This window comes from Mustela erminea, chromosome 6 (assembly GCF_009829155.1).
Source record: "Mustela erminea isolate mMusErm1 chromosome 6, mMusErm1.Pri, whole genome shotgun sequence".
NCBI classification, from domain to species: Eukaryota; Metazoa; Chordata; class Mammalia; order Carnivora; family Mustelidae; genus Mustela; species Mustela erminea.
In genome coordinates, this window is record NC_045619.1 from 77,238,298 (window position 1) to 77,265,308 (window position 27,011).

Below are 27,011 nucleotides of genomic sequence, written 5' to 3' on the forward strand. Positions count from 1 at the left end.
AAGTCTACTTGCTTCATAAAACATGTGCTTACAAATATATTTAAACGAACTAAAACTTATTCTATAAACAAGAAACATAAAATAAAATGAAATCGATAATATTGTTGACCCCAAATTATGAGCATTTACCTTTCCTTTTTTTTTTTCTTTCTATCCTATCCTTTTCCTTCCCTTTCCCCCCCCTTTTCTTCTGTTTTTGATGCAGGTGTTTATTATCCAGCTACCATAAAGCTAAAGCTTTTTTGGAAAATAAAAACAAATATTTATACATACAAGATGAAAATGTGGTTGCTGGTCAGTCACCTTGTGATACTATCTTTTACAGCCTGTTTAGCAGGTAAGAAATATCCTTTGGGAATAACATGGAAGACATTAGGAGAAGGAAAGGAAAAGTGAATAGGGGTAAATCAGAGGGGGAGACAAAGCATAAGAGACTGTGGACTCTGAGAAACAAACAGGGTTTTGGAGGAGAAGGGGGTGAGGGGTTGGGGAGCCTGGTGGTGGGTATTATGGAGGGCATGTATTGCATGGAGCACTGGGTGTGGTGCATAAACAATGAATCTTGGAACGCTGAAAACATGAAATTAAGATGTTTTAAAAAAAAAGAAATATCCTTTATGTAGTCTCGTAAATTATGTCAATATAATCAATATGTGTGTATTCACTTTATTAAATCTGGTACATGAAGTTAAAATTAATGTTTTTGACATCTGTGTCAGATGTGTAAATATATATTAAAGTCAACCCTGTTTTTCTTTTTATTTTCAAGTAAAATTTCACAAGATTTAATCAGTCTTATTTAGTGGTAAGCTGGTAAATGTTTAAAATGTGGACCTCTGGGAGAGGAAAAATAACCCTACTATGTAGCATTCTTCAGTTGCCGGGGAGTAATTATCCCCACTATGGCCAACCTTGACAAATTAACATAATTTAATGTGCTATTGGAAAAGGTATACAACAGCTCACCATTATATTGTATTTTCACTAAATAAAAATAGAATGTAGTAAAATAATTAGAAAGTAATGAGTTTTAAACATTTGTTATCTTTGTTTTTAATTTATTTATTTATAAGTTAATAAAATTTAATTTTCATTACTTGTTGGTCAGTCTTGTGAAAAACAGTTTTAAGATAATCTACAGTGTGTTAAGGGCATTAAAGACAACAAAGCAGTTTTGAAAGTGCTCTAGTTTTAGGACAAATACTATAACTCTATCTTTCAAAGACAAGTAAGGATTCAGAAATATTTCTTACAGGGAGAGATGCATTATATTTTTATCTGGAAGCAGCATGTTTTCTAACAATCAATTTTTCTAATACTTTCATCTCAATAACCTTAACTCAGTAAATACTTGTTGAGCTGTTAATGAAGTTCAAGATGTAGATGGATCTTATCCTTCATTTATCAGTCCTCATTGATTGTTTCAGTGATGAACCTGCTAGGCATCCTACTGCATTTCTTGTTTATTATTAAGGCAATAAAAATGCTATTTTATTTTGGGGAGTATTTTTTATTATTATGACTTCAGAATTCATAAAATATAATAATTTTCATCAATGCTTGAGAATTTTAATGACATTGCTATAGCCACAGGAATTATCCACACAGTTACATGCATATTTATATATAGACCACAAATTTTAATGCAACTATAAGATGCAAAGACATGAAATAAGTACTTGCAAACATGTGATGATACATCAACTGTAATAGTAAAGGTCCACTAATGTCATTTCATTAACTAGTATCTCAGTTATTTGATTAATGTTTGAAACCACAACTTGAAAGCTGATTTGGGATTAAGATTGCTTTATCTTTTATTTTAGAGTTTACGTGGTACAGAAGATACGGTCATGGAGGTAAGTTGATGAAAGGGTAAGTTTTTAAAAATAGCTTTTCTCAAATGAAACATATTTCACCTCTCTTTTAAGCTATTAACTCTCTAAACTTAAAGGCAAATGGCTAATGTTAGATCACTTGGGGATTTTGTGAGATGGTTTATCTGGGGTCATAAGACAACTTGTTTGACTGCCTGAGTGAACTCAGTGGATATACCACAAACAAATATGTTATTAAAGGATCGTAGCCAAGAGAAAATATTCCATGTGGCCTGTATTTTTTTTCCTTGCGTGCTTTGTAACAATTTTATACTATTAAATTTTGAAGCAATATTTTAAATATTGTAAACACCTAACTTACTTTTGAAAAGATAGAACTAAAGTTAGTGACCTCAGAACCTTAAGATTCAGTTTAATTAGGACTCCAAAGATATTGCAGAATTTATTGTTTATGATTTATTAAATATAACTGTTAATTCTGCTCATTTAGATTCTACTTCAACCACTGAACATTTCTTGCCAGAAATAGAGGCAGCATGGGATACTGGAGAAAATAGAGTCTAGAGTAAGAACAGCTGGGATTTGCATAGTCAACCTGGTATTCACTAGTGATGCGATCTTGTACAAATTATTCACCTTTTATGATCCTCGACTTCCCCATATGTAAAAATTACAAGATCCTTGTGAGAACTAAAAAAAAAAAAAGAATATGAGAGTTTCTAGAACAGTCATCTATGTCACAGGTACTCAGTGAACATACTAAGACTCGAAACTTACAAAATTGAAAAGAATCACTGAGCAACCAGGGCTACAACTTGCGTGTCTTCATGCTAGTGTGGGTCAGAAGAACTTCCATTTGTAGGTTGCCATGAGGATTATGGGAAAGGAAAGTCTTAGCATGAATTCCACCAAAGCCACTTCTATTTCCACCTATGAGTTATGGATCACTGCACGTACACTATATAAAGATAGGTTCTTTGACTTCAAGAAGCTTACCAGATACTAGGAAATAAGATAATTAGGCAACAAATTTATAAGAAAACATATACTGAGCATTTTAAAAGATTTACTTTGAGCAACTAAGGAATAGTTAATGTTGGGAGTAGTAGGAAGGAAGTCCTGAAGTATTTCAAAAACTTAGAAATGGAGCTACTTCCAAATAAAAGAAGTGGAACAAATAAAAGTAAAGAGGTAAGGAAATGTGGGCTGTATTGTCAGTATTTCTCCAAGCATTTCAGTAAATGCTTGTTCTACAGGATATTAGTAGGACTTACGTTAAAAAGGACTTTATTGTCAAATAAATTTGGGAAAGGCTAATTCATAAAAGTTTAATAGCTTATTATTAACTTTAAGGGATAAGTATTTGTACTACTCATTTAGTAAGTGTAATGCATGTATTACTTCCTTGGACTCCTGGATAAAGGACCTCAAACTGGGTGGCTTATAACAACAGAAATTGAATTATATTACAATTGTGGAAGCTAGAAGTCGATAACTTCGGTAACTGGTAGGAGAAGGCTTCTTCTCCTAGCTAGAAGCTAGAAGTCGGTAACCTCGGTAACTGGTAGGAGAAGGCTTCTTCCTTGCCTCTCCCAGCTTTGAGTAGCCTCGGACATTCCTTGGCTTGCGGCAGCATGACTCCAACATCTACCTCTGTCTTCATGTGTATGTTTTCCTCCCATGTCTGCCTCTGTGTCTGAATTTACCTCTTTTTGAAGTTGCCAGTCATATTGGATTAGGGCCCACTTATGACCTCATTTTAACCTGATTGCTTCTATAAACATCCTATTTCCAAATGTGATCCCATTCTGATTTGCCAAGGATTAGGACTTCAACATATCTTTTTGTGGGGGCACAATTCCAAACAACTATATTACACCAAGAGAAAAGTATTGTGAATCTATGATGAGAGAAGAGTTTTAAAATATCTAAATATTCCAAAACTTTTTGACCACCCAGCTAATTGTTACTAAGAAAAAACAAAAAACAAAAAAAACTCATGTATGCTGACTGACATCAAGTTAAATTCATAACTGCTAACTTCAAATGAGCAGCTGGTACTGCCCAGCAAACATAATCCACTTCCCCAGTGAATTCATTTTCTCATTTTCCTAGATCATGTCATAGTTGCTTCCCTCCCTTTAAAACTCCAACAGCTTCTTGCCCTCTTTACTTTGCTTCCTATTACACAAAGGTATGAGAGACAACTTGAAGATAATTTCCATAAGTTGACACTACCACGTTTACTCTCCTCCTACATCTATGCCCATACACTCTGTCTTCCTGCTTGTTTCATATATGATGTCACCATAGTAAACCCTATACTTGTACACTTATCCTATCCCATCTGGTTTATTTAAGTTCATTGCCCCAGCAATTGTCCCCTGTGTCTTCTCATCATCAGATTCTCCCTCTACTGGATTATTGCTGTCAACATGCAAACATTCTCCAGTATTCTCTCTCATTTAAAAAATCATTTCTCTGCAAACCCCATACCTTATAGCTACTATCCTTCTTATCTATTCTTCTTTTCATTAGTATTACCCGTCCCCCAAAAAATAGACTATTCTTTCTGTCTTCAAATTCTCTGACTCATATTTTCCTGAACCCTACTGCAATCAAACTTTCACATCAACCTTCAACCAAAATGCCTTGTCCATGTCACCGTGATGTACCTATTGTGAACCCAGTGGTCAACTCTCAGGCTTTTTACTCAACCTATTGCAAATCATGCTGTAGTTGCAGATATTATGTGTAGACATAACATCTACAGGTAAAAGAGGTGTATGTTTTTCTCATATCTATTTCTTTTTTAAAAGCAAGAGACCTCCTTAATAGACCTCTGAACACCTCAATGTCCAGAGTTGGCTTGCAAATTTACCACCAAGCTTGTCATAGGAAGGAGTAATATAGTGGCATTAATGACTCAACCTGTACTTCTGAGTCATGTGAGGGAAGTTTTGATCCTTGAGCATATCTGACCTTTATCATCAGGGTGGAAAGGGAGGACGGGCACTGGTGAGTCAAGCAACAGTATCTGCCACATCACATAAGTGAGTGGGAATTGAGGTTTTGGGTTTATTTCCCCACTTATGAATGGGAGAATTCTATATAATATATTATCTTGGATATATAATAGATTTTAACTATTACTATATAATAATCATAATAGCCTATGTGACTAGCTTTTAAATAAAATATATGCATTAAAAATACAGATATTTTTATTTTAAAAATAAAGTACACCAAGGCTTATTGAAAAAAAAAAATCATCAAACCTTAACTCAATTCTTTTCCATGTCTCTTAAAAATTTCTTCCTTTTTTTATTTTTTGGATTGAATGAAATCAACTTGTGTCCTATTGAGATAAAAGTATGAATACAACTAAGTTCCATATAGTGAACATGTAATGTTCAGATATTTAATTAGTAACTAAGTATGTGATAGTAAATATTTATTTTAGAAGCTTTTCTCAATTATGGTCTTTCTTATTTTAATAATAAGATACAGCTATCTCAGTACCAATTTTACCTAGCCTAACCTAGAATGAAAAAAATATCTCTTTAGTTCCTTTGTAATTCAGTGACAAAAACAAGGGGAAGAGATAAAATAGCAGTATAATACTTATTCTATGGGAATTAGGGGATGAAATAATCATTAATTGATAGAATGGGATTATCATATGACGCTAATATTTCAAGCAAATACCAAGGAAAACTAAAATTCTGAAGAGAGAGCAGATACAGAATTTCCTGTGTACTTATAGTACTTTACCCAGATTTTCATGATATTTTTTTCAGTTAGGATCCCTTCAATTACTTAGCATTATTTTCATTCATATAGCATTTTTCTATCTCTAATTATGATTCTATAGCATTCACTAGCTTATCATTATTTTGTGATACAGTTACTATTATCAATTAAAAGAGACTAGAGATAGCCTAGAAGGTGAAGTGATAAAAGTAGGGCCTTCAAGTGGAGTATGCCACATAGTGGGGTATACATGAAGTCGGTGTGGCAAGATGCCTGACAGTTAAAGAAAACACAGTATTTGGAGGCCCTAGCTGTGGACCTTCTGGCAAGGAAGTGGCTGCCACCAGATGATAGGCTCTTGGGCAGGTGAAGCCATGCAAGGGTAAATGTAGTCAGTCTTTCTGCTAACATGACCCCAGTTTTTGTTCTAGAAATTTGATTGCTATGAGTTCTTCAAACCAATTCCTTTGTATTTTAGTTATGGAAAATTACTGCAGAATCATGTATTATTACCCAAGACCCTAAAGGATCACAACACCTGAGTATTCAACGTCCAAGCCCTAAACATCCTGTTCCCTTATTAGTGGGGAATGGTTGACAGAGAAGACAGGAGGAAAAATGATCCTTTGAGACAATTTAAATAGTGTCTGACTTAGAGAATTTATTGTGTTTCAAGAGATTTGTAACACTCACTATCCCATAATTATTACAACATTGTAAATATTGTAAAAATCCCAGTATTCAACTCCATTCAAATTTTTTTGTTGTTTTTTTTCTAATAGTTTTTTTCTTGAGATGACTCTATAACATCCTTATGCAGAATAATGTTTTTATAACATAACAGATTGAGATGACATGTTACAGAATGAGAAATAGAATTTGTTTCAAAATAGATATAAAATGAATAAAAAAATCTCTCAAGTACAAGTCATAAGTATACTTTCAATTTTCAAAAATAAAATAGAATAGCAAGATTACAGTGGACCATCTCCACATAGTGAAAGGTGAAGTAATACCATAATAATTTTAAATAATAAATTTTAAATAATAAAACTGATTATGTTACTAATGGAACTGAAAATGGTACAGAAAAAAGCAGTAGTTTTTGCCTATTGTTTACATTTGTGAATTTAACAACAAATAATCCTATACGATTTCATCCTTTCTTGTTAATCTTCATGATCAAATTTAAGAAATGAACTTATGTCTCCACTTACCATTATGTGGTAGAAAACTGGTGAAATGGCATTAAAAGCAGGTCAAAAGAAAGAGTGATTTGAAATGCTGCCTTTAATTAGCTGGAGAAGCCATCTATAATTTTGTGCTCCTTTTTAGAAGAATCTACCCAGTAAGAAAAAGGGCACGTATTTAAAAAGTAATCTTATTTTTCTGAAACATAATACCTATTTTTTGTTTCGTGTGCCCTGTAGCCCCATAATACATCCAAAGCACCATAATTTATCACCTAATTACTTCCACAGCTGCAGAAAAAAGCAGTAAGAAGGATATATTTTCTGTTGGCTGAGAGTGTAATGCTTGCATTAATGCATCCTTTTCTGAGCCTTGTATTCTCCCAGAAATTTATTTTCCCCTCACCCGAGTGCCCTAGCTCGGAGAACAGAGTGATGAGCTCAGATACTCTTCAAGGGGGTTATGAGGGTAACATTCAGAGGTTCACTGAGCATACCCATGCAATTCAGATGCTTGTTTTTGAGTCGTTTATCTTTCAAGGGTCCAAATACATTCCCCAAATAAAATACATAGAGTAATTGCTAAACCATCTAATGGAATACATTGTTTTATTTAGGCCAGACCATTTTACAAAAGCATAAAACACATATTTGTGAAATAAAACGAGAAGTACTACTGTAATGTGAAGTGTGTCCTATTCCACTTTTTTGATCTAGAGAATGATCCAGGGGAACTATCTTAAGTGCAATGTCCTCTCAATGTGAAAAATAAATCCAGTATTTTGGTGGAAATTAGCTTCATGTTTTTATCCTCCGAATGTTTCACTGTCTGTTCCTATAAAGGCCAGGTGGAAGTGGAGTATGAAGAAGTATATACATATATTTTATAAAGACTTCTTGTCATAGGAAACAAAAATAACATGGGGCACTAATATTACCCAGTTTGGCATATAAATGTCAACGCAGTTCACCCACAAAGTCTTTACATATGCCCCTTGAGGTATTGCTTGGCAAAAGATATAGTCTCATTATAATTATTATGTGACATTCCATTATTTTCAATGGCAAATTTCATTGCTGTTATCTTTTCTAGAAAAAATTAAATTATTTTTAATGCATATGATTAAGTTGAAGAAGCTACTTAAAACACCCTCAGTCTTCTAAAAGCTGACCAACATTTGTCTTAAAAGCATATGCCTTAAAATTAAAAGACACCCCATGAAATGAAATATTTAAGACTATACATTTAATTAAAATATGCAAATCTACTGATCTAATCTCAACCCTTAAGTAGATGTCTGCTTATGTCTTCGTTGAATTTGAAGGTGCAATACAGTACTTTAAATAATGAGGCCAATTTTTATGAACATAACTACTTCAGAGTGATAAAAGTAGTTGTTTCAGGGGCGCCTGGGTGGCTCAGTGGGGTAAAGCCTCTGCCTTCAGCTCAAGTCATGATCCCAGGGTCCTGGGATGGAGCCCCGCATCAGGCTCTCTGCTCAGAGAGCAGTATGATACTTATTCCTCTCTCTCTCTCTGCCTGCCTCTCTGCCCTCTGCCTGCCTCTCTGCCTACTTGTGATCTCTGTGTCAAATAAATAAATAAAATCTTATAAAAAAAAAAGTAGCTGTTTCATGAAAGCTAATGAAATTATAAATTGTGAATTTAGGGTTATTACAACTTCTCTAATGGCACTGCCAGAGGGCACTGTGGAAGTAGATGCTAGACAGCCTGGAACTGGCTATTTCTACATTGGAAATACAATAATGTTAAAGAGGTTCTAACTAACACAACCCTGCACCTTTAAGATGAGGACAAATTTTGTAAATAGTGTGAAATCACTAATAAATCCCTATTACTAAATAAAACAGGGATTTTGTTAGTTACAAGTCTCTCCAATTTGCTGCTTTGGAATACAAGTTGGAAATAACCCAAAGGAAAACCCCTAAACTTTAACACCTGAGATTCTCTTGAGAATGTCTTTCACAGAACATAATTTTTTGATTTTAATAAAGTCCAGCTTTTTTTTTCTTTAATGGATCATACTTTTTGTATTGTGTCTAAGAACTCATCATCAGAATTTTTATATAAATACAATGTACTCAGAAGACACTTATGAGCTTAAAGCTTCTCTAAATAATATTTATTTTTTACCCTCTAAATATCTGGTCTACTTAAGTTTTTAAAAATTGAAAAATTTCACACTAACATTGTTATTGATCAGGGTTAGAGTTGGAATAGAAGTCATCTTGTCTTCAAGAAGAGAATCTAAATATTTTGATAAAATTGCACTTCTCTGCTTGTCTTTTTAAACATTTTCATGTGAATTGGGAAGAAACAACAGAATCTCCAGATTAGCAGGTGTTACTAAATTGTTCCAATCAGAAAAGCTGTGCAATTGGGAGAGACTCAAGGAAGAGCTTATAAAGTTGTTCAAATGGGAAGATAATGGCATATGATTTTTATCGTAGATAAGGACAAGGTCATTTCCTTCAGAGATCGAAAATCTAGAGCCGACATCCAAGTGAAAGTCTATAGTTGTCAGTGATTTGGGATTCATTCTTCATTTCCCCTGGTGTGCGGTTATATCCTAAAAGGCCAGGAAATATTGGGCATCATCAGGAAAATTATTAGAAGTGAAGCAGAAAACATTGTATGCATTTTTGGCTCTTACAACTTTGAGAAGGATATGGAACTAGGCACTGCTCACAGCAGGACATTCAAAATCCTTCCCAGAGGGCTTCTGTGAACACCTCGAATTTTTTATCTTATTTATGGTGGTCTTAGGCTTGTGGGCCGTTCGGGCATGTGTGCCTGTTCCTTTCTTTTTTTAGATGTTGACTCCACATAGAACAAATGGCTTGCATAAAACAATAGTTAGGGGGAGTGCATTGGTGAAACTAAATCTGTTTCTCCAGTTCCTTTGATTTTGATCCAGCAATTTGCTCTCTGAAATAGGGCGGTAATAGGGAAGGAACTGAGGTCTGTAAATTCTTGAATGGCAATATCAGCAAATTCCAAACTAAAAATGAGGCATCTCCCCTTGAAATATTTCAGGCAAGTTTAGAAAAATCAATGCTTCATACTAGAAGAAACTAAGTTGAGGATTTTACTGATCACCTGCATGTATACAAATATGGGTCGATACAACACTAATAACACCAGAACAACAAAAGTGAGTAAAACATGGCCTCTTCCTTTTAGAAATTTTATGAGTTGAGACACATATACATATAAATATACATATACATACATATGATAAGATAGGCTTAAGATACATAAATCAAATTTTGAAAGGATTGGCAAGTTCCAAAGAACGTTGACACAATCAGTATTTACTGAATGCTGACTGTGAGCCAGGTACACTACTGTCTTATATGCATTGCTTCAAAATAATTCTCACAGTGTCTAATGGGATAGATTTTATTATTATTATCACTTGGTAAAGGGTAATATTGAGGTCTAGAGAGTTAAATAATTTTTCCAAAGGCCTTGTAAACAGTATGGAGGCAAGATTTAAATGGTACAATGAAACTGCTCATTAATAGAAGCTGAAGCAAAGCTCTCATCTTCAAGGTTGTGTCGGAGCAGACAAAACGTCTGTGGTGTTTGCCTTAAACTCTCTCCTAAAAAATACATGGAGGAGTGAACCATAGCTTTTCCTCTAGCAGAGACAGTTTAATGATCTTATTAGGAATATCCTCCTTCCTAGCCACACATGCTAGTATTAATTCATGTGGGGCATATGGCTCTAAGCTCTTCTCTGTAAATGCTGCTGCGCTGATATCCTACGAGTGATTCTCTTCTCTGCATCCTGCTGTGAAGCATCACTGTTTCTTTCCAGAGAAACAGCTGCTTCCCAACTTGGGTTTGCTTGTGATGTATTCTGAACCAGTTGGTCAGATCCCAATAATTTGTTTATTGACTGTCCTAGATATTACTGAGTACAGATGCTGGTCACATGTTTAGAAAAAATAAAACAAACAAGAGACTAATTTCCCAGAGCTTCTAGAAATTCATCCATTCTCTTATCAAAAACTCATTAAGCACCTATTGTGCTGTAGACCGCTTGGCAGCTAGCTGGGAGGTTATGGACACAGCCACCTGTTCCAAGCACTTACAGTCTCATGGAACAGACGATTGTACCAAGAATCCCAGAAGGTGTGCTAAGTACCCTAAGCTGTGTGAGAAGTTGTGAGAACACAAATGAGGACCAGCTAAAGCGAGGAGGGGTGAGAGGAAGCTTTCTGAAGGAACTAACCATGGCTGAGTCATAAACACTGAATTTTGAGAGGAGGAGAAAAATGAGATGGTGATTCCAGAAAGGGGAAAAACTATGTTGTGAAGTCTCAGGGACATGAAGGCCTGACTTGTTTGAGGGTCTATAAGTAGTTAAGCATGACAACACTGGGTGCCTTGGGAGAAATAATGAGAGATGGACAGAAAAGGATTTTGAATAAAGCACCTGAATGTTTTCCTCAGGATTATGGAGGCAAATATCTTTATTTCAAATGGAAATGGAGATTTGATGTTTCTAACATTTTCCCAAAACCTTTATAAAATGTATCCAAATTTTCTTTGACTTATAAAAGAGTACATTGTAAAATAATTTTATTTTTCTTGTAGTTTCTGAGGAAGATAAAGGATTTGGACCAATTTTTGAAGAGCAGCCAATCAATACCATTTATCCAGAGGAATCACCAGAAGGAAAAGTTTCACTAAACTGTAGGGCACGAGCCAGCCCTTTCCCAGTTTACAAGTAATGTGCTTCACTGCTCTTTTATTACAATGGAGTATCAAACTAGATTATAGATGAGCATCTGTGACCCTGTACTGATAGAGAATTCTCTAATATAAGGTTATTAACAAAATGCAGGAATGTTAACAGAAATATTGGCATGTAAGTTATTAAAATAGAGTTGTTTAGTGTCCAAATTGATAGTAAGTTTTCTTAAATATATGCAAATAATCCACTCCCTCTTTCCTGCACAGATAATGCCAATGCCATTTCATATTATCCACTTAAAAATTGTCCAATGACTGGGTGGCTCGGTGGGTTAAAGCCTCTGCCTTCAGCTCCCAGAGTCCTGGGATTGAGCCCTGCAATGGGCTCTCTGCTCAATAGGGAGCCTGCTTCCTCCTCTCTCTGCCTGCCTCTCTGCCTACTTGTGATCTCTGTCTGTCAAATAAATAAATAAAATCTTTAAAAAAAAAATTGTCCAATGACAATTGGTCAATTGTCCAATGACAAGTGATCATGCTATTAAGCATGTATAAGGCTATATGAAAATCATGCACAACTTAAATATACACATTTGAAGATAAAATGTTCTTATATGCAGCAATCTGGATAACTCATACTCACATATTATAGATAATATTCCTCTATCAACTACATTCAGAGAGCTTACATACATAATTCTAGAAAGCACCACTTTTTTCCAGTGGTCTCAAATCTATATTCCAGGTAATATAGCAAATTTCTTAAAATTAGGTAATCTATATCAATATATCTCTTTCTAGTTTTTTGTGGGATTTATGTGGGTTTTTTTATGTTATGTTATATTTGGGAAATTTATGATATAAAATATAACTTTTAAGGTAACAATGGGTTTTTCTGCTTCAGATGGTTCAGAAAAGTATACTAACTATTTCTAGTCCGATACAAAGAATAAGATTAAAAAATTAACCAAACACCAACAAATTTGAATTCACCTGTGAAATGGTTCCATGAAGACAACACAAGTGATTGATGGGGAAATTGGAGCTCTAGTGTGTCAATGTCAGCTAACTTAATTGAAGGTTGTCATTCAACAAGATTGATTTTCATAGTGTTTTTTTCTCAAAAGAAAAACAACATTCTATTGTTATAAGAAGTTATAATAATATATATAAATTTAATCCTAATCTAACTCATTTTCTCTTGAGTTCAAGAGACTCTCATGAGTCTCTGGGCTAAATTACAAAATTATTCTTAAAATAAAATATGAATTTAGATATAAAAACATCGTGTCTTTGAAGTTATTTTTATTGTTTCAGTTTCATGCATGGGAATGCAAAATAAGTAGATATTTTATTAATTATAAGTAACACATTTATCTTGAAAATATTTGTTAGGCTAGACTTGTTTCTACCCTGAAGCCACACAGTATGGGCATTTATATACATAGTTATGGATATGGGACAGTATAACTAATAGGGTTTGTGGAGGAGATCTAATCTAAGCACATAATTTTATAGGAGAGGAAGCTGAATAATGAATAAGGAAATTGACTTGCTCCAGAGTTAGTAAATCATAGATCCAGGACTGAAACATAGCACAGGTTTTATGGCTTTCAAAGAAACATGTAATTTTTTCAGGTTGTATCTATCTATATAGCTTGATAACATCTCAAAAGCTATTTCAGTGATCTCACTTATTTTGTGACACCTTGCCCTTGACATTCATACATGGAAACAGCAGATCAGTCTACAGCCTGGAATGGAGGCAGCAAAACAGAAGAGACTATTTTTAGATAGTGTTCTAGAAATGTGTGCTTCTTGCTGTGCCTACCTGACATCTACTCCACAGAATCATTAAGAAGCAAAGTTTTGCATGACTATAATTTTATACACATTAATTAGCAGCTCCCTTTTTCCTCTTTTCTCCAGTCCCTGGCAACCATCATTGCATTCTTTGCTTCTACAGTTTGACTCTTTTAGATACCTCATATAAGTGCTCTCATATTAAGTGTTCTTACCAAAATTTAAAATGTAAAATAAGAAGGCAAAACTTTGACCAACAAATACATTCACTAACTCCCTCCCATAGGTTGAACCGGCACTGAAGTCCCTAGGATGGTGGCCTGACTATCTACACATTAATGTACAGAGCTGGAAAGGAGAAGTAGATGTTTAATTCTGTTATGAAGGCAATCTGCATTTGACAGATGAAAAAATAAAAAGGGAAAAAATTCAGCTCATGATGCAGCTTGTCTGATGGAAAAGAACATTTGAAGTTTTAAAACTTTACTTAATATTCAGAGCAAGTCATACTAACCTTGGTAATCATGCAATGTGTCATTCACACAGTAGTTTTATATTTATGGCATGTTCTGTGATAATTTCTTATTCATGGCAACACCCTGAAAGTTACAACAGGGAACTCTACCTCTACTTATCAGTCTTGAAGCTTTTATTATCTTGTGTTGACCCTCAAAATAATGAGAATGCTAATAAAATTGCATTTATTTTTTTAAGATTTTATTTATTTATTTGAGAGAGAGTGAGAGAGAAAGCATGAGAGAGGAGAAGGTCAGAGGGAGAAGCAGGCTCCCCACGGAGCTGGGCCAAACAGGACCCGATCCCGGGACTCTGGGATCATGACCTGAGCTGAAGGCAGTGGTTTAACCAACGGAGCCACCCAGGCACCACTAAAATTGCTTTTAAAACTGTCTGAAAGGAGTAACAACAATGGTATACATTCCTGAAAACAAAGTAAACCAGTGAACTTACCCCAACACAGCAAAATTTCAATCATTATATGACATCAAAGGCAGACTCAAATCCACTAGAGAGGAGATAATGCAATAAATAAAAATTTGGAGTCAATATAATGGGAAAAAAACGTAACAATTGGTATTGCTCAACAGGGAAACCCATTGCCTTGGCAAATGCTAAGCAACTTGACATTGGATTGTTTGAGCAGAGCCAATATTGCCATCAATGTGGGAAGGGGGAAGATATACTCATTGGGTTGGAATTTGGTAGGTTTTCAAAATGCAAAAGCATAGTTTTCTGCATTTGCTTTTAAATTTCCTCCTACAGTATAAAAATTAAAACTAAAAATGTTCCAGTAATTTGATTTAATAAAAGATATTCTAAAATCATTAGGCTTATTTTGGTAAGATTCTGACCCTGATCATAAGTGTGCAAGGCCATGAACCATGAGGCCACAGCCCACTATTTGATCATGGCTCTTGCCTATAACATTGCTGAAGACATGAATCCTGATAAGAGAATGAGTATAATACATACATGGTCAGCTTAATTGAAAACTATTTTCTACATTTATCCTTCTTATTATCTCACCAAGAAAGTTCCAGTCCTGTTTTTAGTCAGTTTATTTATAACACAGTCCCTCTAAATATACCTGCAACATATATTGCAGGCATGGAGACAAAGGATCCAATTTATTGTTACAATTTTCAAATTGTGTGATCGACCTCTAGTGGTCAGAGTGTGACATTTGCTGAGTAGAATCCTCATTTCAATTAGTTTTATTGGGAATTTATTTTGATATTCAAAATCAGGTACTGATATTTTATATTTTACTTTTGCTAGAGTGGTGCTTTTAATATATTGTGCAACACATCTAGATATGCATGAATCTAGCTAGTACTTACATAGTTTTATAATTTATAATCTATGTATATCTGCTAAGATATACATTTATAATCTATGTATATCTACTAAGAAAACAATGTAGCAAAATTCAACAAAATATTTGTCCCTTCCGATGCCTCATGAATAAAGAGAACACATTTCATGCACTTGAACATTTACCTTTCTGTGCGTGAACTAAATTAAAATCATGAGCCCAGAGACACAGAATTATAGGGTGTGAAGAAATACCACACTGAGTCATCTACTTAATCATCTGATTTCACATGGAGCTGTACCCATATTAGAATAATATTAGGCCAGTATTGCTGCTTGTAGGCCTATGACCTTTGATATGACATTTGTTTTTCTTTTTCATAGATGGAGAATGAATAATGGGGATATTGATCTGACCAGTGATCGGTACAGCATGGTGGGTGGAAACCTTGTGATCAACAATCCTGACAAACAGAAAGATGCTGGAATATATTACTGCTTAGCATCAAATAACTATGGGATGGTCAGAAGCACGGAAGCAACTCTGAGCTTTGGATGTAAGTAACTAACTTTAAAGAGGTCCAGTGTTTCTAAGTGAAGTAAAAATTAAATGTTATCATAAGAATTCAACAGGAAGAAAAAGCAATATGAAAAGAAAACGAGAGAAAAGGTCCTTAGATGGAATGGGTCCTATATGATCAGTGGGCCTTAATTGTATGGAGAAAAAATTTCAAGAGAGCAAAGCATCCTGAGGGGTATTAGGAAATAAACTAAGGCCATGTTCTGAAGGGTCTTGAGTAAGTAGCATCAGTGGAAGTGCTAAGCCATGCATTCTCTCTCTCTCGCTCTTTTTTTTCTTTTATTATAACATTACAGTTGTGATCTCTAGAGCTTGACTCTACCTGACAGAATCTTACTCCGTAGTATGTAATTTACTTTATTGGGAATAAATTAAATTAATCAAATTACTTTAAATTTAAATTAAGTTAAAATTTCTCTTTATGAAGGCTGTCATAAAATATATATATACATATATATATATATATATGTATATATATGTATATATATTTTTTCTTTTTTTTTTTTCAGGGACACCTGGGTGGCTCAGTTGGTTAAGCCACTGCCTTTGGCTCAGGTCATGATCCCAGTGTCCTGGGATCGAGCCCCACATTGGGCTCTCTGCTCAGTGGGAGCCTACTTCTCTCTCTGCCTCTGTGTGCTTGTGCTCTCTCTCTCTCTCTCTCTCTCTCTCACACACACACACAAATAAATAAATAAAAATCTTAAAAATTTTTTTTTCAGAAATCTTGTGCTAAACTTAAAGTTAGAAGCAATTCTAGAAGAACATTGTGCATTGAAAGAGGAGTTGGACTAGACGATCTCCCGCATGCAATTTTATAAGTCAGCACATAAATCTTTTGCAAAATGAATTACAGAATGAAATTTAAGAGATGTTTTAAGAGAACCCATGTGGCAGTGATTGCCAGCAAGGAGTGAGCAGTCAGATTCAATTAATGTGGTGACAATGTGAATGTAAATAAATATACACAATCCTTGAAGAAATAATAGATTACATTGCACTGAAGAAAAAAATAGGTCCTAAGTATTTTTTAAAGGAAAGTTGAATGAAAGAGCAGAAACATTCTGCTCTCTTTAAAAAATGGAATGGGAGCAAGTAAAACCAATTTCAAGGTTGGGAGGAAGCAGTGAAATGATGTCTTCACTTGCAGAGGTTGTGATGACATTAAGTTATTGCTGTTGAAATGTCAGCCAAGTATTTGGGTATGGGGTGGTGTTCAAGCGAAGCATCAGGATTAGAGATGGAGATCTGAAAACCTCTCTGCAAAAAGGTAACAATTAGAATGATGACTTTTCAGAGATATAAATATATTGAGAGAAGTAAAAATCTGGTTCTATAATTTGAGTACTGATCACAGAGAAGAGATAGGAGGTAAGGCAGGGCTGAAGCAGAGTGAGCGCCAGTGAAGCAAATGAAGAATCAAATAGTAGAGTATCATGAAACCAAGCAAAAAGTGAATTCTAAATAAACAGACGAGAAGAAAGGAAATGAGACTAAGGAAAACTCAGAATTTGAAAAGGAGAAAAAAATTGGTGACATTCACCCAAAAAAAGTCAGATCCTACTTTGCATCCTTATTCTTTCACCACATTCGAGTCATTCCTCAGGAAGAGAAATATACTTTTCAAATGAGTCTGTTCCTCCTAGTCACTCCTCTCTACTTTCTTCTTTGGTAGATTCCTGGTTTTGCCTAATCCCATTGTATTTCCAGATACCCTTACTGAGATTCCTCCTAAACCTGAAGAAAAAGTTGAGGATATTGTAATTTTTAGGGTTGTCAGATACTTATGCAGGCTGCTACCGATTTCCATCGGGGGCGTTTACCACAGAAGTCCTGAAGTACATGCAAATGCCACCATGGGAAAATAGGGAATTGATTTTCATAGGTTCCACCAAACCAGCTGAGAAGTGTCACATCCAAAAGGGAGTTAGTAGATGAAAGATAAAATTTCATGAAAATCTTTTTCTATTGACTAGAAAGTGAATATTTTCCTTTTGGCCTTCATGTTAGATCTTGACCCTTTCCCACCTGAGGAGCGTCCTGAGGTCAGGGTGAAGGAAGGGAAGGGAATGGTGCTTCTCTGCGATCCTCCGTACCATTTTCCAGGTAAATTTAAGTTCCTCTGTGACTATATGCATTTATTCTATGAAAGGCTACATTTTAATTTTCTTAACAATAATGGTACATTTATGATGAAATAAGACTCAAGATTTGCCTAAACCTTGTAACGCACTGCTTTCAAATGGTTAGAGACACTTCCAGGCTCTTTAGTCACTTGGCCCTAATTCCAAAAATCTGTAATCATTTTGGTTTATAAACAACATATATGTTAGATTGTGTCCTCATTAACATTCCTCTTATACAGGAGAAAATATGATAGATTTTTTACAAATTATTTTTAGAATAGAACAGTGCCAAGGAGTGATATATAATTAGTCCATCATTTCATTAAAATTATTACACCTACAATATTCTGTGAATTATAAAAATGCTAGAAAAAGATAAAGCCATAATATATTATTAATCTATTTAGGAGCATCTAGCTACAAGAATAATCATCCAGTTTAGAAAGGGGTTAAATTAAGTGTGATCTGTAGCAAGGTTCCACTTTTGAATATGTTTCCTGTAATTTGATATGGCTAAAATAAATGCCACTGAAGTGCTAATTAAAAGATAAGCACCTGGGGTGCCTGGGTGGCTCAGCGCCTTAAAGCCTCTGCCTTTAGCTCAGGTCATGCTCCCCTGGTTCTAGAATGGGGCTCTCGGCTCAGCAGGGAGCCTACTTCCTCCTCTCTCTCTGCCTGCCTCTCTGCCTACTTGTGATCTGTCTGTCAGATAAATGAATGAAATTAAAAAAAAAAAAAATAAGCACCTTATATATGTTCATTAATTTTCACTTGTTTTATCAAATATAGTCTTGAAATAATATGTAAATACTACTTTTCACAATGAAAAAATAATGTCTTATATTCTTAGGGTTCTAATATTATGTCATAAATTTGACTTTAAAGACCCCATAAAGAACAGGATGTTACAAATCATTTTGTATGGAATATATTGATGATATATAGAGAGGTGAACATATGTAAATGTATAATGCATATCATAAAATATATGCTTATGTATATAATTATATACATACATCTATATGTATTCTATTCCAAATTATATGTATATAAATTCTGGTTGTTTATAAATCAAATGTCAGTAATTTTCTCTCCAATAGAACAGAAGGACTATTCAATGGTAAGTATAGGAGAAGCATAGAATTCAAAATGATGTAACAACATTTCAGTGAGAGAATAATCTTTTTCTTTGAAGAACTGCTAAAACTATGGGGGAAAGATCACCTCATCTCCACAGCATTTCCCACAAATGAAATAAATGATCATAAATAGCCGATGACCATATTTGACTACATTCAGCACTAGATGGGCTTCATTTCATCACTCATTCATTCAACAATTTTCTTGCGAGCACTTGTTACCCAATTAAGCACTGTCTGTACCACAAGAATACCTCAGTGAGTGATACACAAGATTCACCTGCCCTCAGAGATTTGCTACCGGCAGAGACAGCCAATATACAAGATACATAGGTAACAGGTATATTATGCCTAGATATTGGTAGGTAAGCACTAGGAAGAAAAACTTGTGCAGGGAAGGGGGAAGAGTCAGTGTTAAAGGGCTGGTTGAACTTTTATCAAGGACAAAGCTGTGAAGGTAACTTTGAATAAAGGCCTGAAGGAAAAGAAGACGCCAACAGCACAGATGTGTGAGGGGAAGACGTAGCAGGCAGATGCATCAAAGGCACGAAATGCAACTACCAAGGAAGACCAAGGAAGCCAGAGGGGCTGGAATAGAGTGCATAAGACAGAAGGTAATAGGAAATGAAACTGGAGAGTTACAAGAGCTATATCACATAGGACTTTATATTTCATAGTAATTATACTGGCTTTAACTTCAGTGAGATTTACTTTGGAGGGCTTTGACAAGAAGGAGTCACACGACATTGCTTAAGTTATGGAAAGACGGGTCTGGCTAGTGTTTTAATGAAAGACTTTGGGGAAATTCTAAATCTATAATTCAAAATAGGAGTATAAAAGGAAAAAAGATATAAAGATACTGTGGCTAGCCAACTTTTTTTTTTTTTTTTTTTAAATGCAGTAAGGAAAATGGATCATGAGTTTGGGAATTATCAGACCTAGAGTAAAAATCCCAATTCTACTTACCAATTATAAAATTCTAAGCAAAACATTTAACTGCTCTGAGTTTTATCAATGAAATGGAATTTAGAATATTAATAAGTCATAAAATAATTGAGAGAGAAAGATAAATACAATTGCTTAGCACCATGCTTATATTCACTCAAAATATGGTAGCTTTTGGAACATTTGCACTATTGGTCTTGGTCTACTTCCAACATTTGTTCTACAATAGCCTAGATTAGATTATGCCCTAGCTTGTTCCTGGAAAATAAAATTTTTTGCTTTTGAAGAAGAATTTAATATTTAGAAGACAATGTTTCCTCCCAGATGATCTTAGCTACCGCTGGCTTCTAAATGAATTTCCTGTATTTATCACAATGGATAAACGAAGATTTGTGTCTCAGACAAATGGAAATCTTTACATTGCAAATGTTGAGGCATCAGACAAAGGCAATTATTCCTGCTTTGTATCCAGTCCTTCTATTACAAAGAGCGTGTTCAGCAAATTTATCCCACTCATTCCACTACCTGAACGTAAGTATCTTGTTTGTTACACAGTGTTTTTGCAGGTTGTCTGCTCATGGAGCCCTTATAGTGAGGAAAAGAAATATCCAGAGGAAAGAGTAGCTAGCTCTTGAGTCAGGGCAAACAGAAGACATCCACTTTGAAAGTCTTGGTCATTCCTTACTTTTTCTGATAGAGATTTACATGATAAAAGCACCCAAGTTGGTTGAGTTTGGACTGGTTTCCTCTAGTTCAGAGAATACATAGGGTTCTGATTTATTAGCCAAATATCCATATATTAATTACAGGGGGAATCACTGGCCTCTGCTTTTTTCCATATCCAAAGTAACTTCATGAAAGAACAAATGATTAGATCAATAGAAACTATAGTGATTACAGAATTGGGGAAACACATGCAGTTGTATTCTTTTGATATTTTTAAGGAACTATTTAGATAAAGCAAATAAGTATATAAATTGCCTTTCTACTATGAGTAAGTAGCATAGGTACCATATTTGTTTTGTATTTCATAATATTCTTTTATTTATACATTTATGTAGATGTTTTATTTCATTATATTTATTTTTTATTATTATCTTTTTTTTTATTATGTTGTTAACTAACATATAGTACATCATATCTGATGGCCACTGGCGGGCCTGAATGGCTTCCAAGATTCCAATTGAACTACATTCCTTTTAAAATGCATTTTCTTGGGTGCCTGGGTGGCTCAGTGGGTTAAGCCGCTGCCTTCGGCTCAGGTCACGATCTCAGGGTCCTGGGATCGAGTCCCGCATCGGGCTCTCGGCTCAGCAGGGAGCCTGCTTCCTCCTCTCTCTCTCTGCCTGCCTCTCTGCCTACTTGTAATCTCTCTCTGTCAAATAAATAAATAAATCTTTAAAAAAAAATAAAAAAATAAATCCATTCTCTTCCTAAGAGAATCAGATTTCAATATATTTGCTTACTTCACATTGTTTTTATCACAGTCCTGCTGTTACCACTCATATCAGTGGGTTCAGGCTACTGAAGAAATACTGGGCTTTGTTGTTCACAGAGTTAGGTTTGGTTCCTGCCTCCACTCTAAGTAGGTGATTACAGTGGGGAAAATGTCATGGTACCACCGTGATTCCATTTTTACTACTCTCCTCGATTATGGACATGTGTTTGGAATTCAATAAATACTTTTTGACTTCCGGCTCTTTTGTCTCTCCACAACCTTGGGAGATGCTCCCATCCACTACTTTATAGAATTACAAGGAGTCATCATGTAAAACTTCCTCAAGTTTCCTTCCTACTCTACCCAAGAAATTCATCTCTCTATTTATTTTTTACTATTTTCTGTGTGAAGGAAGAGTTTCTCCTCGTATTCTAGCTAATTCCTCTAGTTGCACTGGTTCATTTAACATTTGATTGATTTATGGACTTCCCTATATCATTTATTTTCTGCTTTTTTTCTGAATCTTTAAACCCTCCTCCATAACTTTCCCTCTGTGTATTCTTTTGTATTCAATACAAACAATCTTGATGACTTCTTATTTGCTAAATCCAAAGAACAATTTTCAGTTCTGATTCTCTATAAACTTTGACACTGTTGATCTCGTCCTCTCTTGAACTCTTCTTTCTTTTCCTAATTTTCCCAACTCCTACCATTCCCTTATCTCCCACCTGCCTCAGGATCCTTCCCCACATCCTCCTCCTTCTTGTATTTCTCTCTAATCCTTTTCCAGATATTCTCACCAACTTAAACCTTTTCAACAGTACCCCTGTGGAGATGACTCCACATTCTTATCTCCAAAACTTTTCTCTTTAAGACTGAATTCTATCTACCTCTGGGACGTGTCATACAGAAGGTTCTCAGGAAGTTAAGCTCACGATGTTCCAGACACATCTGTCATCTCTAAAACTTCTGGTGTTCTTTGTCTCATTTGGTGATACTGTCATGTTTCTAACTCAGGATAGCATTTTTAATCATACACTCTCTTCTCCTCATCCTCCAGACAGCTAATCCAGTGGTCCCCAGTTAGTATTTAAGCATTTGGGAAATTTGCAGAAATTTGGAACCCAGAAACACTGATTCAGCCGGTCTGTAATGTGACCCAGGAATTTGTAGGTTCAGCAACCATCCCAGGTGATTCTGATGAATAGGATCTTTGATCTACCCCTCAAGAAAACATTGACCCAATGGAGAGTCTTGCTGATTCTGCCTCTCAAATTCAACTTGGATCGGTTCTTTCCTTTTTGTTCCCACTGCTCAAAACCCCCACCTGCTTTGCAAGAAGTAATGACCTAGCTTCCCTTAGACTTTCTTCTGTATTTCTCTTCTCCATGCCCCATTCTCTGAAACTTCTGACAAGTCTTTCTACTTAAACCAAAGGTGATATTCATATTACTTCTCTTACAAAACCCACCAGTGGTTACTCACTGAGAAAATCAGCCTCAAAATGTTTGATGTCGTAGTTTCAAGCCTTCTAGATAATAGGTTCAAGTCATCTTCAACTACATATACTTTGACATCACTTAAATTCCTAGACCTAAAAAAAAAAAAAAAAAAAAAAAAAAAATCCCCTTCATGCTTCTGGAGCTTTGTCATAATATACTGTTTCCTCAGCCTGAGCTGGTCTGGTGAAGTCACATGCCCTTTTTGCCTGAAATTCCCGTAGCCCCTGCATATTCAGTAGTCTTTCTTAGCTGCCACTCTTTAAGACTATTTATTTTCATTTTGGCTTGTATTTTAGGACATGGTGTATCTATTGTCTCTTAGGTATCATACAGTCTAAAGTACCTATTCACGCTGTAATCTTCATGTATTTCACCTTTCTGTGCCTGTTTTTCCCCTATAAGATTAAGGGAGAAATAGACCTTGCAGCAGAGATGTGCTCAATGAACTCAATAAAGGAACTATATCGATGAGCCCAGTAATGTTTGAATAAGCACTCTTCTTTCCCTTTCTCCTCCCCTCTTTTCAACTCATTTCCCTTTTGCATGTGCCTCCACGTGCACATCTTTCTTCTATTCTCCTTCTTTTCCTGCCTGTCCTCTTTCTTTTCCTCTCTTCTCTCTTCCTTCGTTTCTCCTCCCTCATTTGCTTTCTTGTTTCTCTTCCATCCTGAGTCCCATGTAGCCCCTTGTCCCTGGCACAATGTTTTACACATGTTTGATGCTCTCTAGAGACATCTTGGATTTTTTTGGTGTACTGAGTCAGATTAGTTACAGAACTGTCAGAATGAGCCAATATGATTGGAAATGCTTGATGAAATTTATGCTATATACATACTGTGCATAAACACATCTGTGCATTGTGTTATGATCAGGTATTTTCCAGTGCTTATACAGAGAAATGCTTTGCATATTGAAGTAATTCTATAAAAGTCACATTATTTTTTAAAAACTCTGTTTATTCTGCCTAATCATTAGTGGATGGTTGTATTTTTCTTAATATTAGGAACAACAAAACCATATCCTGCTGATATCGTAGTTCAGTTCAAGGACATATATGCACTGATGGGCCAAAATGTGACATTAGAGTGTTTTGCACTTGGCAAGTAAGTATTCTTATACTTTTTATTAGTATATGTAGAAATATATTAATTTTTGTACCATTTTAGGAAATAAATGATGTAATTGTTTAGGCGTATACTAACAAAGTAATTGACTTTGAAATGTGGACACTTAGCTTTTGTTATTTCATATTTCAAGTCCTGTTCCTGATATCCGTTGGCGGAAGGTCCTAGAACCAATGCCAAGTACTGCTGAGATCAGCACCTCTGGGGCTGTCCTCAAGATCTTCAACATTCAGCTGGAAGATGAAGGCACATATGAATGTGAGGCTGAGAACAACAGAGGAAAGGATAAACACCAGGCAAGAATTTATGTTCAAGGTAGACATGTTGTTTCCATTTTTATACATTGCATCAATATCTTACTTGTAGCCATTTCCATACTTGAAAGGTGAGTATATAATGAATAATAGTTTAAAAACAGTGATGTATAGTACATTATACAAAAAAAAATCTATCTTATGTCTAATTAAGTCTCAAATATGGCTTATACTATTACCATCATACTAGCATCAATGGATTCTTGGAGTGTCCTTGATAATTTTCAGAAAATACAATTAATGTAACTTTGCATATTCCCTTCATTCTTTTTTTTTTCCCCAATACCTTTTTATCTGTAGAAGAAACTATGCATTATGAGTTGGTCCAAGCCACTGGCTTGCAAACTTTTATATGTTTCAAAATCACCTGGAGGACTTGTTAAAACACAGATGGTTGGTTCCCAGAGTTTCTGAGTTACAAGTTCTTTTTGGGGTCGAAGATTTTTATTTCTAATAAGGTCCTAGGAGATACTAATGCTACCAGACCAGGATCCACAGTCTGAGAACCACCACTCTAAGGAAACTTTTTTTTTTTTTTTTGGACACAATTTTCTTAACACAAGTATTTGGCTCAGACACGTTGAAATAAACTTATATTTAGGAGAGTGGAATGTTGTTTTTCAGGGCATACTTGAAACCTTTCAGACTGAAATAATTTTTATAATGTTCCACAATATAAAATGTATAGATCACAATTGAGTAAATGTCCAAGGTTTCAATAAGACCATTCATTCAAAGGCTAAGCCTACAATGAGTGTCGACTTAGAGGCACACACTATGACTGGAGCAAGGAGAAACAGATAAGAGAAACATTGTTTCTGTCCTTGAGGTATTCATACTGTATTCATACTCTACACAAAACCTCCAAATTTATACAAGCATACACAAGAAATGAGATACACTTTCACACACATGCATATGCACACACAGAAACATACATAGTAATAAAGAAAATTGGGAATGTACTATGGAAATTTACACAGGATATCGATACGTGGTGAGGGATACCTTAGCCACACTGAGAAGATGGATGATAGGAAAAATGGGAGGTGATGCCTAGCCAAACTGGAATACCAGAATGAGGAGCCAGGTTATGGCCGCCGCCCGGGCCTCTGTCTACACGGGGAGGAAATAAGTGCCTCCAGTGGCCTACAAGATGCAACTTCACCACCATCATTTCATAGTATCCAGCAGGATTAGTCTCATCTCGCCTTTTCCCTGTTTGTTTCTTTTGGCCTAGAAAGCCACGGCCTCTGGGCCTCCCTCCTCGCCTGGACTTTAACACCCACACAGCTCTGCATGTGTCCTGCTCTGTCTCCATCTCTTCCCCATCCCCAATTTCTGAAACCTTTGCACCGTGCTTTCGACAGCACACAGTCTGCATTGTCACAATCCCATATATTCTTCACTTCTACATAACTACTCTTCTACATGGTTCTCCCTTAGAGACACTGATTCCTCTCAAGTAGTCATTAATTTTTCTTCCACAGCTCTCATCCCCTTTGGCTTGTAATATAACTGCTTTTCTTGTTCCTCATGCCATTTCTAGGCTATCTACCTTCTTTCCTTTAAATATCCGGTGAAAAATCTATCTGGACCACCCCCCTTGTTTCTTTAAAGTTTTTACTCTTGGCAGGTCTTACAAACTAAAACATTACTCTTGACATTCTTTGTGACATCAGAATCAACTTAGACTATGATTTTTTTTTTTTTGGTAGTTTTGCCTCTCAGTTCCATTGAACTCCTCTTCTCTAATGATCTTGATACCTCAGTCTACCTCAGCAGCCCACTCCCACCACCACACTTTAGACCTCATTGTTACCAAAAAGTAGAATCCCTTTAGAATCTCAATCTCACATATTTCTTCACTAACCTCTACCTCTTCTTTTTCTAGTTCAGTTTCTCAATACCCTGAGACTACCAGGAACTAAAATCAATTAATCTACCAAAGGTTTAACTTTCCTTCACGTCCCCTGACCCCTACTTGTCTCTTCTCTAAATCTGATCAGTCATTACTATTCCCCTGCACACCATCCCAGTGCACTCACCAGCCTCTACTTTGTCTTACTACCCTTATAAAAGGCTAACCCTGGAAAAACCTAGCTCTCTGCCTAGCAGTGCCTGAACCCAGGAACTTGAGTATGACTTGAGATAAACACTAGTACACTGATTAGTTCATTTTAAATTAATGATCATTAGCTTCAAGTGGGTCTTTAGTGTTGCCCAAGAATTATACTACAATTCCCAAGGTCCACTTAGGTCCACTTATCCCACTCTTTTGGATGATCTTCTCACGCTTTCACAATTTCCTTTCAACCCGTAATACCTCCACCTCCAATCTTATGCTCAGCTGATAACATAGCTTCTTCTTTCACAGAGAAAATGAAAGTTCAAATTAGAACTTCCACAAGCTCCTACCCCACATCTACCCAATACTGCCATCTTTAACCCTGTCTCTTGTTGCTATGGATTCAGCTGCTGTCTGAGGTCAACACCTCCACTCTGCTTGATTATACCCTCCCACTTACTGTTGTTCCAGCGATTCCCTCTCCTGACAGCAAAAGCAATCTTTTTTCTTCACTGGATCATTTCCATCAGTGTACAGTGGCCCTTGCTCTTTCTTCTTAACTCTGCCTGCTCCTCCGTTTCCCTTCTTTTTATTTCCCCAAAAGGTAATAGAAATATTGACAGATTAAACCTATAC

General features: G+C 35.6%; 1 protein-coding gene across 5 annotated transcripts in view; it reads left to right on the top strand.

Moving 5' to 3' along the window:
• The window catches only part of CNTN1 (contactin 1), a 353,101-nt gene that overhangs the window by 188,639 nt on the left and 137,451 nt on the right, over positions 1–27,011 (top strand). For all 5 annotated transcript variants that reach the window (XM_032347818.1, XM_032347814.1, XM_032347813.1 and 2 more), the window contains 8 exons: positions 206–337; positions 1,827–1,859; positions 11,408–11,540; positions 15,524–15,696; positions 17,730–17,825; positions 20,254–20,460; positions 23,873–23,972; positions 24,127–24,308. In XM_032347818.1, coding sequence (XP_032203709.1) covers positions 277–337; positions 1,827–1,859; positions 11,408–11,540; positions 15,524–15,696; positions 17,730–17,825; positions 20,254–20,460; positions 23,873–23,972; positions 24,127–24,308 — 985 coding nt within the window. In that variant the 5' untranslated portion in view covers positions 206–276. The remainder of the gene's footprint in view (positions 1–205; positions 338–1,826; positions 1,860–11,407; positions 11,541–15,523; positions 15,697–17,729; positions 17,826–20,253; positions 20,461–23,872; positions 23,973–24,126; positions 24,309–27,011) is intronic.